Source organism: Poecilia latipinna, unplaced genomic scaffold (assembly GCF_001443285.1).
Source record: "Poecilia latipinna isolate Pla-1442-1.1 unplaced genomic scaffold, P_latipinna-1.0 Scaffold1339, whole genome shotgun sequence".
NCBI classification, from domain to species: Eukaryota; Metazoa; Chordata; class Actinopteri; order Cyprinodontiformes; family Poeciliidae; genus Poecilia; species Poecilia latipinna.
In genome coordinates, this window is record NW_015113955.1 from 21,284 (window position 1) to 40,556 (window position 19,273).

The 19,273-nt window shown below is 36.9% G+C and overlaps 1 protein-coding gene across 6 annotated transcripts in view; it reads right to left on the reverse strand.

Annotated features, from left to right (window-relative positions):
• Window positions 1-19,273, reverse strand: part of LOC106961826 (SWI/SNF-related matrix-associated actin-dependent regulator of chromatin subfamily D member 3-like) — a 42,317-nt gene that overhangs the window by 14,393 nt on the left and 8,651 nt on the right. Inside the window, exon 1 of one of the 6 annotated variants that reach the window (XM_015055871.1) lies at window positions 6,713-7,334. The exons of 1 other annotated variant lie outside the window; for it this stretch is intronic. In XM_015055871.1, coding sequence (XP_014911357.1) covers window positions 6,713-6,790 — 78 coding nt within the window. In that variant the 5' untranslated portion in view covers window positions 6,791-7,334. Of the gene's footprint in view, window positions 1-6,712; window positions 7,335-7,832; window positions 8,280-19,273 lie in introns of those variants that run through there. 4 more of the 6 variants (XM_015055873.1, XM_015055870.1, XM_015055875.1 and 1 more) reach the window with 4 other exon arrangements.

Here is a 19,273-nt window from a genome sequence, read left to right on the forward strand (position 1 = left end):
ACAGCGACCCGCTCAGTGGAAACATGTCCACTGAGAATCTGTGCAGAGTTATAAATTGATGATCTCAATCTGATCTGACTGAGCTTGAGATTGTTTTGCAAAGACAAAAACCTGATATCCTTTTTCTTCCACTATTACATTAAATCCAAGAAAAACACACTGGAGTTATAACATGAGAAAATACAGAAAAGTTTGAGCGATGTGGATAGTTTGCAGGCAAACGCCAACACTATTTTAACTGATTAAAACTACCAAAACAAAAACTGAAACTGAGATAAAAACAGTAATTAATGGGAAAAAATGGAATTCACTGGAACTATATTGTGTGTTTATATAACTAACCAAAATATACTGAAACTATAGATACAGTATCCTTATTTTTTTGTGTTTATGAGTATAGTTCTTAATCTTTCAAACTGATGTGAAATTAGCTTATTCCCCCCCCCCCACAAAAGCAGTTTATGTCAGTTGTCGGCAAATTACGGCACCCCATGCTTCTCCTGATGGCACTTGCGCTATTCCGCAAAATGGCGACAACAAAATATAATACATTTATTGAGTATTCAACATGGTATAAATAATCACAATACAATGCAATACTTTGACCTTTTGAATTCTGCATCAAAAAAAGTATGGAAAAAAATAAAATCTAAACTAAAACTAGACAATATTCAAGTAATAACTAATAAAAACTAGCAAACACACTCTAAAAACTAATTAAAACTAACTGAATTAGACAAACAAAAAGTCACAACGAAATAAGACCCAAAACTGTCATAACCCTGGCACACACACGCATCCAAAGTGATCTTTAGACTCTCCACAAACACAGTGAAAACAAACAAAAACACTAAGAACCAACAGTGAGCAAACAAACAATATTTCATGACTAAATCCATATAGGTGTTGGGAGAAAATTTGCCACTACAAACAGATTCTGATGGCATAATGAAGGCAGACATAACGTGCTGCCATTGAAATGGACCAGGCTGAGACAACACGTGATAAGAAGTCCAAACAGACGTTCCCGTCACTCTGACTGGGAGTTCAGTCTGTAAGGGGGAGGGGATGTGGCAACCGAGAGGCGTCTCCGGACTGGAGGGGATAAAACAGCATATGGCCAGACGTCCTCCTGCTCCAATGTTGTCACCTTTCTCAGTCTTTAGAGTCTACTCTCATGGATTAGACGATGAAACAGGGATCAGACGGGACCCAGCAGACAAGCGGTCATCAGGAGAACCCGAGCCCAGCAGATATCAGATACAGAAATCCATAGCAGGATGATGTAAATCCACACAAACACACAACGAAGGCCCACTCTATAATGTGACCTGCTGAACTGACTCCAACACTCGCCCAGGGCTCCGCCAGCCGTCCAGCGATCGAATCTGCCATGTGGACGGCTATCTGAGAAGTGTGCTGGCATCTCAGAGAGGCTGGAGGGATTTAGAGAGGCCAAACTTAACCCACGCTGTCTGAAAGCACAACCCAACGAGCCTCTCAGTCAGCTACAGAAATTCACTACAACGTTTCGATTTTTACTCTGCCTCTTTAAAGAATTTCTTTCTTGCTTATGAGTTAAAGCTGAAGTATGTAACTTTTACATAAAAATATATATTATTTTACTTAATTGTTGAAACTGTCACTATGTCCTGACAGTATGAGACAGATAATCTGTGAAAAATTGGAGCTTCTCTGAATTCATCCAATGCTAGCTCTGAATAACCAATCAGAACCAGGAGGCGGGTTTTAGCGCTGTCAATCCCAATCCCAATCTTGCTACGCTGAAGCTAGCGTAGCGTGTTGTCAATGCTCATACTAGTTAGTATGGCCACAGATGACATAGAAAAACGGTTCTCTCCAATATTTGCACATTTAGCAGTACGTTCACAAGCTTGATTGACAGCACCAAGACTCTCTACCTGGTTCCTATTGGTTATCGTTTAGTCTGGAGTGGTGCATTTCATCAGAGAGTAATTGCAGAAAGTTTTGCTTTTCAAATTGGATTTTAGGCAATAAAATGGAATTAATTATTTGTTTATTTGCATCTATTAATGTATTTCTAAAATTGTACATAACAGGTTTATGTAGTTAGATGTAAAATCTGCAGAATATGTTACATGTTTTTTTATGCAATTAATTGTCAGAATTATCAATTACTAAAATAATTGTTATTTGCAGCCCAACATTTAATATAATCTTGTTGAATATTTTGGGTTTCTATATAAAAGTATTACAAAAAACTAAGTGCATTTTCCTTTAAGTAGATGCTGAAAAATACAATATAAATAAGTTAATTTTGTATCTCAATGCTCCCATTATTGGGAGGCGATTGCATCTTAAGCAACAATAATAACCGACTAATTAGCTGTTATTTTTTTATTTATCACTTTGACAGCCACACACATCTAATGATGAATCATTAATTTGTGAAAATGTTCAATTAAATGTTTGTCACTTTCATGAAATGATACTAAATAATGAAAAATGCCTGCAGATTGATTTAGTACGTTTAAATTATTTATTTTTTCTTCTTAAGATGTTGACCTCTAATCATGTAAAACAACAGATAACAGGTTTGCTTGAAAAACTACTACTACTTAAATAAGCCTTTTAGCACCTAATTTTACCAAACACAAAATAAAATAAATAAACAAATAAAAATCAAAACAGGCCTTCAGATTTACTTTCTTTGAATTGCTCATTTGTCTCGTTCTATAATAATTTTGGTACAAATTGTGTTCTAAAACATAAAATTGTTATGTTGCCTTTATCCTGCCTTTCATGTTCCTTATGCTGGGCATTTAAAGCAATTGGCTTAACTTTTCAAACTCACCAATCTCAGTCGTTTTTTTCTTTAACTGTTAGTTTGGATTAAAAATTACTTTTACGTTATTTGGGAAAAGTTCACCATTTCCTGAAATGTCTCTGCCAATTCTGTGAAGAGGACACAAAATAAATCTCCCTCCAATTAAGGTCAGACAACAACCCATGAGCTGGACCGACTAGAACAAATTTATAAAACGGGAACTTTAAATGTTATTTAAATCAAGAAAATTACCAGGTTACACAACTATGCAGGTGGTTTTATGAGTTGAGATGAGGTTTCTGGATTCATAACACATTTCACAAAGAAAAAAAATTCAACAGAAACTGCAAAATCCAACCACATATTTCATGACAATTTCTCTGGTAAAAAGTAATTTCAGAGAAGTCTGATCATGGCAAGGTCTTTGGACTATTGTGGATAATTCAAGGTAACCAGCACATTGTGCTTGGAAAGTGAAGTGGATGTTGAATTTCTTTTATTTTACTTTGCAGACTAAATTCCTGTCACAAGGTTTGTGCATATGCTGATATGTCCTAACAAGCTGATTGATTTGCATGGTTAAAACTCCTCCATAGGTAGCTGAGAGCGACGATTCACATTCTTTTTGAGGATTGCAACAAAGAAAATTTAGTCTGAGAGAGTTTTGTAGAAAAATGTGCAGAATGTTTCAGACAACACAGCTACAGAGTTTCGGTTCATGTTTTGGCTTATCGGAGTTTCTCACAAAGAGCCCTGGAAGGATTTTTCTTACAACCTGGCCCTAACTGACCTTCAAAGCCAGAGACAGCTGGGAGGTAAGCAAGATAATGAGAGAGGGAGAGGAGGAGGGCTCAGCCTACCCATCAGCCATTGAACCAAAGCTTAGTCAAATCCTGCTGGAGCTCCACAACCTGCAGGAGCTGAAACTATAGCTCTGATTGCTATATTTACAAACGCAAAAAAACATTTAAATCTGCGTTTTCTGCCTCAAAAAGCATTTCTCCTTTGCTCATTTCAGCCATGAAAGGAAATGAGACGTCATCGCTTGCCACAAGCTGACAAACTGTCCCAAGTCCTGTCCCTTGGGATAAATGTCCCTCCATTTTGGAGAACACACACCAAAAGGACCTCCTGCAACTTTTATAACAAGTCTTTTCCATCTTCAGATGTGGGGGGGAATAAAGACAGGATGAAGGAGGAAGACGAAGGCATGAGAGAAACGTAAGCAGAGGGAAATATTTGGCTTTGAGCAGCCAGAGACTCATCAAGGTTAATTGGTCTGTTGAGAGGACACGCTCATCTGGCTCATCAATCACCCAGGTCATTGTTTCCTAAAGTGTGTCTGCAAGCTTCAGTCCCCCAAAACCCTTTTAATGACTGCTCCTGTCAAAGACACAATGCCTCTTCTGGTTTCAGTCTATAAATCAAGCTGGTGTCGCTAAAGCTGACATCAGCATCGATTAAAACTGAGCTCAGTCTAAAACTAGTTGTACAAGTTGAGATTTCTTTGTTTTAACCTCTTATACTGAAGGAGTATTGCAAAATTTAGCTACACAAATTCCTATCTGATGGCTCAAATTATTATCTGAGATTCTGAAATGTGATCATGGCAAGGTATTTGCACCAATACAACATTATCGAAGTAATAGCTAAAGTATTATTTTCTTAATTTTGTATTAGCCTGTTAGCCATAAAGTAGAATAAATTACAAAATTTGATAGAAACTACTAAATATTAAAATTTGAGAAGCAGAAATGTTATTTATGTAGTCCCTGAATGATCAGATTTTATTTTATACAAGTAGCAAACTTGCTTTCTTTGTTTGATTTCTTGCCAACATAGAAATCAGATCACATGTAAATAACATCATTGTAAAGAGTTGCAGCTTAATCTTTTAAATGTATAAATTAATAAAAATAAACCACAATATAATCAAGAAGTACTTTTGATGTGTCTGTGCTTTGCACACTGACTTCTTTCAAATGTAATACATTAAAGAGGAAATAGGGGAAGCAAATTAACAAAAACAGAATCTTAAAGTAAAATGAAATGGCAGCAAATATTTTGTACACAATAGCAGGTTTTATGTAAGGACAGAAATAAAAAAAATGACATACTTAAAACTATATCTTCCCTGTTTACATACCAGCCAGCTTTAGCATTTAGCAGCTTATCAGTAACTTCACAAAGGCTGTAGCGAAGAACATCTTACTTTTTTAAAACATGGAAATGCAAATTAAAAGGTTGTTAAATAAAGACTTGTTTTAGATGAAGACAGAAATAAAAACAGCAATGGTTAAATTAAATGTCCACACTAGCTTTAGCATTTAGCAACTTAACAGCAACTTCACACAAGGAGTAATAATTGACGGACCCACACTGAGCCACCGTTTTTAACCCAAAGATCAAGCACACTTGGGTCATGAAGCAGGAAGTCCACTTCAGACTTTTTGGTCTTAAATACGTTTCAGATGGTAGGGTATGATTTTAACAGACTTTTCAAGCCTTAAAACCATCTAATGTATCTGAATCAAGACAATTAAATGTGACAAATGAGCAATAAAATAAAAAAGGATTTCTTTTCACAGGCATGTTAATTTAGATTCAATTAATACATTTTGTAAAGTAAAGCAACAAGGTCTCAGAAGTTTTAAAAAATTGCATGAACATTTTTTTTGTAAATATCAATATGTGAAAAGCTCAGCCCTTCTGCTTGACTTAAATACAGTTTGTGGCAAATCTGCTGATTATTTTTTTGATTAACTGAGAAATAATTGGATGGCAAAAGGTGATTAATACGAGAATTCTGGGTAGAATATATTTACAGGCAACTTTTTTTTTTATCTTAAATGAAAACTGTATATATTTTGTACAGTTTTGGCTTAAATACTCCTCTTAATATGTTGTCCTTTCAGCAAATTAAATTTTTTAGAGTCTCTATACTCCAGTTAATAACTAGTTGCTTGCTAAGCTAGTTGATGATTATTTAAATTATTGATTGACCACAATTAATTATCATTGGATAATGTCACCTTGACATTTTTAAAAGAATATTGATTATCCGATTAATAATTTGTAAAATTTGCTACGTAAGCAATAAAATATAAAAAAAAATATTGATTGTTTTACTCTATACATACTGCATGCATCTCAAAACGAACATCTTTTGTTTGAATTGACCGACAGACGTGAGACTAGGGGTCACAAGCACATATAAGCCACAGATCGGCAGAGACACCACAGATGTTCTGGAGGTAAATGTTGTGAAGTTTTACCAGAGATTTTTTTTTTTTTTACCTCCCTAAACAAACCTATCTCCAGTCCATGTGGTGCAGGGAAGCTTATGGTAACAGTTGTCTAACCTCTAACCACATGAGTACCACTGGGCTTGACATTTCATGCTAGCTTCACATGAATGGACTGATTGTTCTGCCAACCGTGGCTCCATCTTCCACACTATACATCTGTCGTCTGGTGACCTTACAGGTTCAAATCCTTCCACGGACCAGCAGCGGCAGCAGCAGCACGCCTCCTGGAAGGATACTCCAGAGGACTCGTCATTTCCCACCCTCTCCCTCGCTCTCTTGGGGTCTCTGAATCCCAGTAAAGCAGTGTGCGTCTCTGCTAGCCAAAGGGGAGGGAATCTAGCTGTTTTTCTTGCTTTTCTTTCCTTGCTTTCTACAGCTCTGCTTCGATTTCTGTGATTTTTCATGTGCAGGCAAGCTCCAACATCCTCCCCTCATGCTCCATTCATGCTGCTCCACTTCTCCTGACAGATCCGAGGGGCTGGAAATAACCTTCACATGGCCAGCGTTAACCCAGCTCTCTCTCTCTCTCACGCTCACACCGATTCATCCACACAGATGCATGCCAGAGCAGGAATGACAAGACAGCGCCACTCACCACTCCATGGACCAGGAACTCAAACAGTTTGCTCTTGGTGGCTTTCCTGGCTCCCCCCGCCGTCTCCTCCGTAGCCATTTGCTCAGTCCCCTCCGCTTCACCCTGCTACGTCTCCCCTCTCCTTCTTTTGTCTTTCCCTCTCCCTTCTCCCAGCCTCCTGTTCCCCTCCCCTGCTCCACTTTCCTTCTCTTTGTGCTCTCCTTTTCAGCACTGCCTGTCCCTGACTCTCCTTCTCGCTCGCTCGCTCTCCCTCTCTCTCTCCTATCTTCTGAACGTGTCTAGCTCACTTTTTTTTTAGTTGGAGCCGGGCACGTCGCTCGCTTGGAGGTGGAGTATGGTAGATGAGGAGGTGGGGGGGATTCAGAAGCCATACGGGGGTCTGGCAAGGGGGTTTCAGCCAGCCCACCCCTTCCTCTTTTCTCCCCGGCCAGTTGTTGCATTCCAATGGTAGATAAGGGCATGCGTTTGGACGGGGTTTGCATGGGGGTAGAGGGGTGGGCGATTGGGATTAGAGCCAGTGTTGCCAGATTGGGTTGGTTTCCACCCAAATGGGTTGGGGGGAAAAAAAACAGCTGTTAAAATTTGGGCTACTCTTGACAAATTTTGGCAGGTTTTTAGAAAGTGTTCCTTTGAAATAATTGTCACTGTGTGGCAGGAAACCGCAAAAACTTTTAATAAAATGCCGTTATTGCACTAATCATATTAGTTTATTTTTATTTTTAAATGTCTAGAATCTGCCAAATTTGACATTTGATTAATTAGGGCTGGGCAATAAATCAATAATAATGTATATCACGATAGACGCACTTCCGGGAGCTTTGTAGCCGATAGCTGTAGCTTGTGTCCGTAACTGCCATGAACGTTGCTATGACAACAATAAGCAAGCCACAAAATTAGAACTAGCTCTCGCCTGATTTCCATACTTAAAAACAATATAAGAATATTACAACTAATACTCGATCACAATTTCTGAGTACTCTACCCACCAATATCAGTGATATTTACTGTAGTCGTACTACTACTTACTGCCAAACTAGCAACATTAGCTTAGCTAATGTATTTTTTTTCACCAAGCTAACACGGACATGTAGCCTACGTGTATGCTGCTACATGTACTTACTCTGCCGGTCACCAGAACCTTGTTATTGACGTGAAGAGTTCGTACGTCCTTTACAAAGCCGATTTTATGCGTCCAAAGATTTCAGGCCGCGAAGTTCCTCCAAGGTGTATGCAGTCTTCATGAACTGCGTCATAATATGAGATCGCATTTAGCTTGTCCACGTCGTCTGACATGTCTGCTTTATCTGTCTCTTATGGGTTGGTCTCGACAGCAGTGGTTTTGTTGATGTATCTTTCTCTTGCACATTGGTCAAGAGTGTCAATATACTTTCTTTTTGTTGGTCTTCAAGCCACCCTTCATCTATACTTTCCTCTGCGCTTGTTAACCAAGATGGCGGCTCAATTTCGCTGAACTACAATCCAGAACCGCACAGAATTCTGGGTGATGTAGGCAGAGGAAATACTTTAGCCACTCAGCCTCTCACAACCAGCTAAGGAGGTTGGTGACATCAACTAACTCATTCCCTCTTTATTTACCTAGCAGCTCACTCACTCTTTGGTCACCTAACAACTCACCACGCTTTGGTTACCTAGCAACAACCTGAATAAGTTGCACAGAATCAATTTAAGATTTCACCAACTGCATAAAAATAAAAACTCTTAGTATGGTGTTAGTCCTCCATCATACAAAAATGAGTGCATTGTGATTTCTTTCTTTTTTCTTTTTTTTTAGTTTTATCTGCTAAAAAAAAAAAAGAAACCTAAAACATAAAAAGGGCTTCGGACAGTTAAATAACTGACCATTTCCAACTGTTTTGAATCATCATGTTTGAAAACATGATGTTTTGAATCATGTTTTCTATTTTGCTGCCCAAATTTTAAACCATTCAGGGGCCAAACAAAATCATTTCAAGGGTCACAGATGGCCCGCGTGCCACACTTTGGACACTTCTGCTTTAAAAGGACATAGTACATGTGACAAAATCTGACTATGAACATGAGTTTTATTAGAAGTTGAGATTTGGGCTGGGTTTTTAAGAGTTGGTTGGGTTCTACATTGTGTTTGGGTTGGAAACAGTCAGTCAGATCTGGCAACCCTGATTAGAGCCAGACTCCCCCCACCACCACGGTCAGCACTCATTCTCAAAAAAGGACATTAGGGCTCTTAAAGGGGCCACGCTGCATATAATTAACGCAGAGATGCTGCCTTATATGATGGAGTTATGACATGGAGCGGTGTTTGAGAGCGCTAAAGCCACTTCACAGGAGGAACTAAAAGGGAACACGTCAAAAGAACCTTCACTTCCTGTGTTTTTCTATTCAGGTTGCAGGGGCAGGTTACAAACATTTCCTCCTCTTGCCTCATTAGGGTTTACCTTTCACCCAGTCAGCCCACAGGCTAAGTTCAAGCTAGAAACATCAAGCTTCGCCCAGACAGAGAGGTGACTATAAGGTGCTTGTAATTATGCTCAATTTCTTTAAAAAAGTAAGAAAGGAAATGCATGTAGAGGCCTAATTCAAGGACAGAAAGGCAAATGTTGTGTTGTCTTCCCGCTAAAATGACACGCAGGTCATTGCTCTGACTAAATCCACTCCACGCTGAAGATCGCGGCCCACTCCATCCCGTCACAGATCAGAGCGCTGAAATATTCATGAGGTTATTTGAATGACAAAGAGTGCACCGTGTCACTGGTTTCACTTCCTTTTCCACTGGTGTGAAGATGGAAACAACAAATCAAGAGAATATGTCCACTTTGAAGCCATTACCTTCCTGCCTGCTTCCATTTTGTATTTAAAACAGGTTTGGGCAACGCAAACTTAAAAGTTTTACTATTATATTTTGTGCTACTATAATAACAGCAATAAAATTGATGATAAAGACTATTCATTATGTTTATTTTTTTAGGTAACTCAATGGCTGTGACACCACAAACATAAATACTGCTCTTGAGAAACACATTTGCAATACGCTTCTTTCAGACATCAGTCACACAAAAAGGTGTGATTTTGTATCACTAAACTGCACACAGTAAGTGTATTTAGTCATATTTTCAAATGTATTGATACTTTCATTGAACAAACAGTGGAGAAAATAGTAAAATAAACAATCCCACCAATATGAACAGGTTTCTAAACATGTCCTTATGAATTTCAATTTATAAACTAAATTGAAATCTACCTTATATTTCAAATTCAAAAATAATTTATTAATCCCAAAGGGAAATAAAATATGATTTAACATAATACACAAAAAAATAATATTAATATATGTTAATCAATCTATTATAATTTAATATTATATTAATAATTTATATCTATATATTTTATTATATAATATATAAATTAATATAATTCAGATAATTTTTAATTAGTAATATTATTGTATTTAATTAAATACAATATTAATAATAAATAATACATTTAAAACAATAAATGATTAATGATACAATAACTGACCTCCTCTAACTTAAACTTTAGCATTTTAGTATATATTTCCTTAAGGTTTAGTATTTTCATGGATTCTTCAGATAAATAATGAGATAGAATTTTCTGAGGACTATCAACCCTCCACTATGTATCCTCAATGCAATAGTTTCAACCCATGAAAAGTATGTTTAACACAGGCTAAAAGTTTTTAAAATTTACTTTTAAACTCACAAACAAGCCTCATCGGAACCAAATTTTTGAATATTAGTGAAAAGTTTGGTGGGAGGACAAAATTTGGTAGAATTCAGCCTCGACTGAAAGAAAGGTAGCCATATACTTTGCTTTGTTTGATTTTATTTAACGTCTTATGGTATAAAATGAGGTACAGGTCATACTATATATGGTTCGGATAATTTGGTTCCGATTCCCATTTGGGCCAGTTGACTTCTCATCAACAAAATTAGTGCTAGCTTGGTAGGTGTTATTTATTGAAGTTAAATATCCACATTCGCTGACAGGAAATGACGAAAAAATTATCTAAAGTCATTGGATGTCAAAGCGGGTATGAAGTGATGCATTATTGGTACAAAATGTCCCAACCTGAAAAAGTTGCAAAATCTTGAAGGGGTCAAAGGTCATATAACATTTTTAAGCCTATGTTAACATTCTTATTTCTATTTAATTTGGATTAGGTAACTAAATAAATAGAAGCCCTCATTAGGTCTGTCTGAGATTCTCACTGTAAAATGCCAAACTATCATTGTATAAACAAAAATGTTTAATATTATATTGTTTTCATTTAACGGAAAATCAATAATTATTCTTAATATGCTGGAAATATAACACATTAGCTTTTACACTAATAATGTGAAAAAGTGTTTTCCTCATTCCTTATTTCTTTGTTTATTGCTTTTTTTTCCACACTAGAATGTTTCGGATCACCCACCTAATTTTAATATACGACAAAGAGAGTCGATGCAAAAGCCATTTTCAAATGATGATTTAATTTATTATGGAAATAAAATCCAAACTAATCAGGCCTCATGTGAGAAAATTTTTGCCCTCTGAACTTGCTGTGTTGCATTTAGTAACAGCAACTCCCAAAAATATTTTTTGATAAACTGGTAAATCACTCTCAAGTAATGTTTCTTTGCAAATTATTTAAATTCAGATGCATAAATGGGTTTTCTAACACAAAGCTACAGAGTTTGACTAAAACCTTTGTTGTTTTTTTTAAGGCAGTTGGCCATTTTGCCAAGTCACTCTTATTATTCAGGAACTCTGATTTTAACTTTGACAACCGAGATCTGCTGTGCTTTGGATGCTATTCAGGGTTCCTGTGTGACCTCCTGGATGAGTCACTGAGGCGATCTTTCAGTAATTGTAATTGGCCAGTCACTCCTGGGACGGTTCACCAAAGTTTCATGCTTTCTCTGTTTGTGAAAAATGGCTCTTGCTGTGGTTCACTGGCCTCCCAAAGCCTTACAAACGCTTCTTCACCCTTTACAAACTAATAGATGTCAATATATTTTCATATTTTCTTGAATTTCTTTGAACTGGAAGCATGATGTGAGATCTCTCAGCCTACTTAATATTGTCAGATAGGTTTTATTTAAGTGACTTATTGTTTCTTCAGGTCTGACAGTCATCAGGTCTGGGTACGGGTCATAAAACCGGAAAAAAATGGCGTAAATGACAGTTGGACCATGATTAAATGCAGTGTGTGGTGCAGAAAATTAGGTTGAATATTCAGCTGTTAAAGCAGGTTTTAAAGTTTTCACAAATTCAGCTCAAAATATCTCCAAATTTCATTCCGAAACAAAATGATCAACAATGAAGCAAATATAGGAACACTAATCCATACCTACTTACTTTGTGGATAATTATTTTTTTTCTAAAATGCATTTTCATGCATTTCTTGTTAATAGTTACAGTAATTCAGCGTATGTGAATTCTTAATTCTACTTTTGCTGTCTTTAAACAAAGACTAAGTTGGCTAGAGAAAACCTCTGTACAAAACAACGGTTGGTTTGTTTCTGTCATCTAACATTTTGTACTGTGCAGGCCTTAGTAAAATAAACTTTAACTGAGTTGAACAGAAATACAGAGGCAACAGCACCTGAATTTCTTGGAAAATTACAATCAACTTTTAATCATCATTTCCCACAAAAAGAAAAAAAAAATCGGTGTATCATCTTTAAAAAGTGCAGATTGTTTTATTTTTAATTATAAAAACAGCATTACTGTAATGTTTGATTCAAAAATAGTCATCAAATGTAACAAAAGTTAATAATTTCACATTTAACCCATTAAATTTACTTTAAACCTCCAAATATTGGAATCAGTTTATCGATTTTCAAATTCTTTGTAGTTTTAATTTGCTTGGTGGCGACACCTGGTGTCCACTTGTGAGTACTGCAGCCACCAGTAATTCATTTTAGGACATTCCGTAACCTTCACTGATTTCTATTTTTAACAAACGTTTTATTGTCTATGCTTGTGACAGTATTATAAAAATAGGTCCTGTGTGACGTCAGTCTACGTTTTTATTCACACAAAAACACAATCAAGCAAGGTGCGAGTTACAGTTTCCTACAAGGTCAAAAGGCAGGAATAGGGTCCGCTTTTCTCCAGCTATGGGCGTCGACTGATAACAAAGAGATCCAGCAGCATAGGCAATGCATAAAGCCAACATAAACCCCCCTGCTGGGCCCCCGACGTCTCCCTCACCAAATCCAGTCAGTCTTACCAAATGGTGATGTCCCAGTGAAGCAGACAGGGAAGCAGAGGGGGCTTGCAAGGGGTAAAAGAGATGCGGAGGTTATTATTAATGACCAGTAGGGGGAGCAAAACAGACAGGCGGGGAAGTGCTGTGCAGCCTCAGAAAGGAGAACTTATTATAATATTCATATTGCTATTTAATGTGAATATAAGCTTGCTTTCATTATCAATTTCTATCTGAAAAGAAATGCTAAAATAAATAAATAACTTTTGTTTTGAAGCTTAATTCTTCACTTCCTTTTTTGGCCGCTGGGTGGAGCCAAAGAGTCCAACGCAGGCCTTTCAAATGTCGGTTTTCAAAACTCTCCCAAACCACCATTTCCATCCAGTTTCACAACAAAGGTACATATTTATCCAAATTCAAGATGGCTTCATGTCTCCATGCAACACGAAGCTTGAAAAGGACAAAAAGTCAGGGATGTTAAGAAAAACAGTTATATCCACAGAGGAGAAATAGCAGAGAATAATCATCAGCTGCCACTTTTGTTTGTTTGATAACCAAAAAAATATTAAAACACAATAAATAAAAAATAAACTGCAAAGACCAGACTATCTATATTTGTTAAAACTATTATAGCTTTAAATCTAATGAGAAAATATTTTCTTATCTTACTTTTTCACTAACTTGATAGATTGAACATTAAATGTGAAATTATTGAGGCTAAAATTAATCATCATTAGCTGCTGAATATCAGCCAAATAGTTGCAACTGGACAAAAACATAAAATAAAAGAAAAGAAAAACATTGGACCCCCAATTTTTGATAAGGTTTGGGAATCACAGGTATAAGCATCCAGCCAGAAGTAGCATGAAAAGCATATTTAAGACTTCGAATGGTCTAGTCAAAGTCTAGACCTAAATCTAATGTTGCAAGATTTGAAAAGTGGCTGGCACTGATGCTCTATTCCTGATATGTGGGTGGGAATGGGAGAGGCCACACTTTATTAGGACTGAAATTATTAATCACAATTAATCGTAATTAATCAATTATTGAAATAATCGTCAACTAATTTCGTAATTGATTAATTGCTAACTGGAGTATACAGACTCAAAAAAGGGAATTTGCTTACAAAAACACAAAATCTCCTATTAAGCACCTTTTACTTTTCAATTATTTCTAGGTTAATATAAATATTAATTAATCTACAAATGATCAAGCGTACATTACAGAAATGCTATGATATTGCATTTTGAGCAATAAAATGTTTATTTTCGAATGTGTTTCTAGTATTATATAAGAAGGTATTAGTGGTTTAAATGAAAAATCTGCTAAATGTGCAATTTTTTTTTATCCAATAACTCAATTAATCAGTCAAAAGTCAGTTAAAAAGTAACAAATAATTGCAAACATCTGCCAAAAATTGTTGCTTTTTCAGACTTTTACATTTGTAAACCAACACTATTTGGCCAAAAATGACGTGCATGATTAAAATTAAGGACAAAAAAAAACCCCTATGAATTGAAGGATTCATACAGCAACAACTGGAAATGACAAACCCTCTGCTTCAACGTGTTTGAGAGAAAACTGCAGAGATTTTACCAATTACGCAGAGGGGAGAAGCAGAAAGAGAGGAGTCAAATTTTATATGAGTGCTGAGGGATAACTTGCAGTTCCCAGTGGCAACGTTTACATACCAGAGACTGTGAACCTGCCCTTGTCAACATTATTGTCACAGACAGATGGGGTGCACTAGGGGGAATGTGGACTGTACAGAGGGCATGGAGAAAATCTGATTCGCTCCCACTGCTGGGCCCCTCGCTTCTCTTTCTTCAGTTTAATAGCTGCAGACAAAACTCAGCTCAAGCTGCTTAAAGGCCAGAGTTCTCGGCGAGCTACTCAATGGCCGACGGCTGCCTTCAAAGGGACTCCACAAAAGCGAGACCTGCGCCTTCGCTGAGGGGGGGGATTAAAGGAGAGAAGAAGTACATTTCAGCGCTGATTTCTCACAGCGAGCGAGGCATGTGCAGCGAAGAAGAACCTGCAGAGAAAGAGAGAAAAGTCTCCCATGACAACTGGAAATAAAGGGGGCATCTGCTGATGTTTTGCGCTCAAAGTGATTTGGAACGATTAACTGTGGGGAAATAGATGAAAAGCAGCCGTGTTCCTCCTGGATGGTTGTGCTGTGCTGGCAAGGTTCTTATAAGCCACAAATAAGAGTTTCAGGGACAAAGCATCCAGCGCCTATAAAAAGGAACCACTGCAAGAGCAGATGGAAAGATGGGGTAACAGTAAAACAGCCACGTCCCCCCCCCACCCTCCCACGAGCGGCAAACAGCACACTGGGACGAGCCCGCAGCACTACCTGCCTCCAGGCATTTCCTGTTTGCTGTAACCATGGCAGCGGGATAATCCGCTCAGCATTCAGAGCCAGCAGCCAATGGTGCGAGAGCAACGCCGACTTTAGTGATTTGAGAAGTGGAGCAGCAGCTGGCGGACTGAGACCAGGCTGATTTCAGAGCAAAAACTGTGAAACTGGAAATTAAATACACTTAGGAGAGAAAAAAGACTGGATGAAAATCCTGCAGGATGCTCTTCACAAGAGATTATTGAAATTCAAGCTTCTTTCTTCAATAGTTCTCATGAGTTAGCTCAACACAAAAAAGGATGCTGCTTAATCATGACCTTTTACGCTTCTTGAACAGGTTAGGATAGGTTTATGGGCTACATAAAATATGTTCGTTACATTTGTTTTTGTACAAATTTGTTCTTAAATAATGAGATTTGGCCATTGTGAGTTTCTTTCAGAATGAGCTGTTTTAGGGCCTCTTGTCACTTTAACACTAAAAAAAACCATAAAATCTCACCACGTATTTTTGTCTTTTTTCTAGTAAAAATACTTTAATATAGTTGAAATAAGATAAAACTAACTCATAAGTAACTTTTCAGCAAAATATAGGAGCTTGTTTAAGTCAATAATTCCTTAATGTTGATTTAAAAAAAGTACTAGTTCCATAGACAGATTACTTCACTTCTAATATTGGAAAGATGTGTTGTTATAAGTAACATTATCTGTCAACTGAAATAGTATTAACTTAAAACAAGCTCATGTATCTTGCTGAAAAGCTATTCATACTTCAGCTTTGTCATATTTCAACTGTAGTAAGATATTTGCCTTAATAGTCTAAAATACCTTGATAAGATTTTGTGTTTTTGCAGTGAAATCCCAATAAACTGCTGCTGGCCAAGACCACCCAACTCAACATTTACCCTCGCACGTGAAAGTTGCTGCAAACAGATGTGCAATTATACAACCGTACATTTTTGAAAAGCAGAAATAGAGCCTCCTACACAGCCAACTAGAATGTAGCAAGTAGATTCTGAATGAAAGTCAACGACAAAACGCTTGTCTCTTCCAGCAGCCATTGTACAGCATTAAAACCAGCTGACGAAGCAATCAAGCAATCAAGTTTATTTGTATAGCGCATTTCAGCAACAAGTTAAAATTACCAATGAACCACAAATATGTTGGTCTACATTCCACTTATTATGGTTCCAAAGCAACTCTAAAACGGAGGAACTCAGTGTTTCAGCTGTTTCGCAGTTTTCTGGAAGTTTGTGGTGAACAGAAGCTGAATGCTGCAGAACCAGAAGATCTGAGAGATCCGGAAGGTTAACGCAAAAACAAAAACAACAACAACAACAACAGCTCTTTAATGTATTTTGGTGCCAAGCCGTTCAGCGATTTATAACCAACAACAGTTTTTCATTACAGGGAGCCATGTAAAGACTTTAAAACTGGAGTGATGTGCTCTATCTTCCCGTTTTTAGTGAAAATGTGAGCAGCAGTGTTTTGAATCAACTGCAACTGTCTTATATTTTTTAGGCAGACCAGATGTACTGGAGTTCTGCTTGGGTTGCTAGGTAACGGGCTGGGCTTTGCCTGGGTTGCTAGGTAACGGGCTGGGCTTTGGCTGGGTTGCTAGGTAAAGGGAGAGCCTATTACATTTGGAAGGTTCTTATGGAAGTGGCTCAAATATGGTCTTTGAGCAAAAAAGTCGCAAATGGACAAAAGAAGATCCAATTTGGGTCACATTCGAATGCTGTGTGAACCTAACCTCAAATGAATATAAGCAACACTCAAATATTTGAAAATTATTTTACCATGACAACAGCAAGGTTTAAGTGTATACTCCACATCTCCTTGGATTCAGGTGGATCGGGTTGGTTAAGAAAACATTTTGGGTCAGTTATTTCCATAAACAGTGCTGATTTGTTTACCTTTCGTCATTCTGGGATACATCTTTTTGGGAAAAACAAAACCTTAAACACCGAACAGGGATCACGCATCAATTCATAACCACTGAAAAAAACCAAATTATGCCATTTAGACAATAATTAACTGCTCATATTGTCAGATTGTATGCTAAAGATGCCAAATTTTAATGAAAATGTGAATGTTTGCTACTTTCATACAACAATAAAATGAATGCTAAATGGTTCCAGTCAAGCAACAGTTTGAATGTTGGCATTTTTCACTCCTTTAACGTGCTTTACTAATTAAATCCGATTCAAAAATATTTACTAATCCCAGAGAGGAAATTAAATATTATTTCCGCTTTTCTAATCTTTGTCAGCTGCTCCCTGTTGCAAACCACACTGTTGCTATGGTTACGCATCATAACAAAATAGCAAAAATATGAATAATATTGCAACAACAAAAAATAAATCTGTCCAACTACACAACATCCAACAAAGAAGGAACAGTTGTCCTCCAAAAAGGCAGTTACCAATTATACAATCTTTTGACATTTCAGATTAACTGCCCACATCGATTCTTCTTTAAATAAAATTTTCACATTTCACCATAATTTTTCTTAGCAAAACCAGACAGAAGTATAAGAGCAACAATCATCAGAGGCAGTTTAAAGTGTTCAGTATTGAACCGTTTCCCTTTAAAATAGGTCAGCCAGCTGCTCTGAACTGTGAGACCATTACAGGCCAGACATTTTGCTTCAGAGTCGAGTGGGCAATCTCATTATCTGGTTTATAAATGGAAGCAAGGTTTAAAAAGATAAAAACGGTTCTATATAAAAGACAGGAAAAAGGCCAGAGCCAGGACACAGCAAAGCTTTAGGTAAGATAACGGTGATCAAAACACGGAAATTATCTGCTCCTGAAACTGGAGACTCTGAATTTAGGTCAGGAAATTCTCGATTTAGAACCGTAATAATACATTTATAGATGTAATGAAGTGGGAGAATTTAAAAAAAACAAAAAACAAAAAAAAAAGGTAAAATGTACAAAAAGTTTATAGGAATTAAAATATTCAAACCTCAAAACAACATTTCCAGATTGCTGGCAGCAGCAATGAGGATTTAATTTTTTAATTCACTGGCCTTTTACATGACGTCTGGATGTTTGTTTAGGATGGAAGGAAAACCTCATCTCCAGTTGTAGCTCTTTTACCCTGTAACGTTTTGCTACATGGGCCAAAATTATCAACTCAAAAGCACTTTCAGGAAAAAAGAAACAAGCAACAATAAACTAACAGTATTGTTTTTGTAGGAACAGGGATACTTAATCATCATAAATCCTAAAATTTTTAAACAGTTTTTCACGTTGTCCTAATTATTTTATTTTATAAAAACAGGTCTCCATCTCTATCAATCACCTGTGAACATCCACCATGGTTGCCATGTGGATGTTGGGTGGGCTGATGTGCATTGTTAGCTTTCCGCCACACCTAGCTTTTTGCATGTAGGTCAAAAAGGTCGATCTTGATCTCATGGGTTGTGGCAAAGCGTAAAAGGCTTTCTTTGAACAATAGCTTTCTTCCTGTCACTCATTCATAGAGGCGAAATCAGTGGAGTGCCAACAGTGAAGGTAGCAGGTTGCACTGGATTTTATTTACAGGTATCAGACTGAAGGAGATTAGTTAATTCTGAAGATTATTCAAATTAATCATGATTAATCAGTTATTTTATTGATTAATCAATCACTGGAGTAGACTCTAAAAAAGGCTACTTGCCAAAAGAAAAACATATGTAGAACAGTAATTAAGGGAAAACTGGACAAAAAATAAATATATTTTGTATTTAAGATGAAAACATAAAACCTTCATCTGGTTCAAATTCTCGTATGAATCACCTTTTGCTATTTGATTATTAATCAATTAATAAAAAAATAAATAAACAAACAGATAATTCCAAGTCTGTATTAATAAGTCAAGCATAAATATTCTTTTTAGATGCAGATTTATTCTTTGCTACAAATGATCAAGCACACACTAAATGAATTATATATTATCACACTTTAGGCCAGTGGTTCCCAAACTTTTTCTTCTGCGCCCCCCC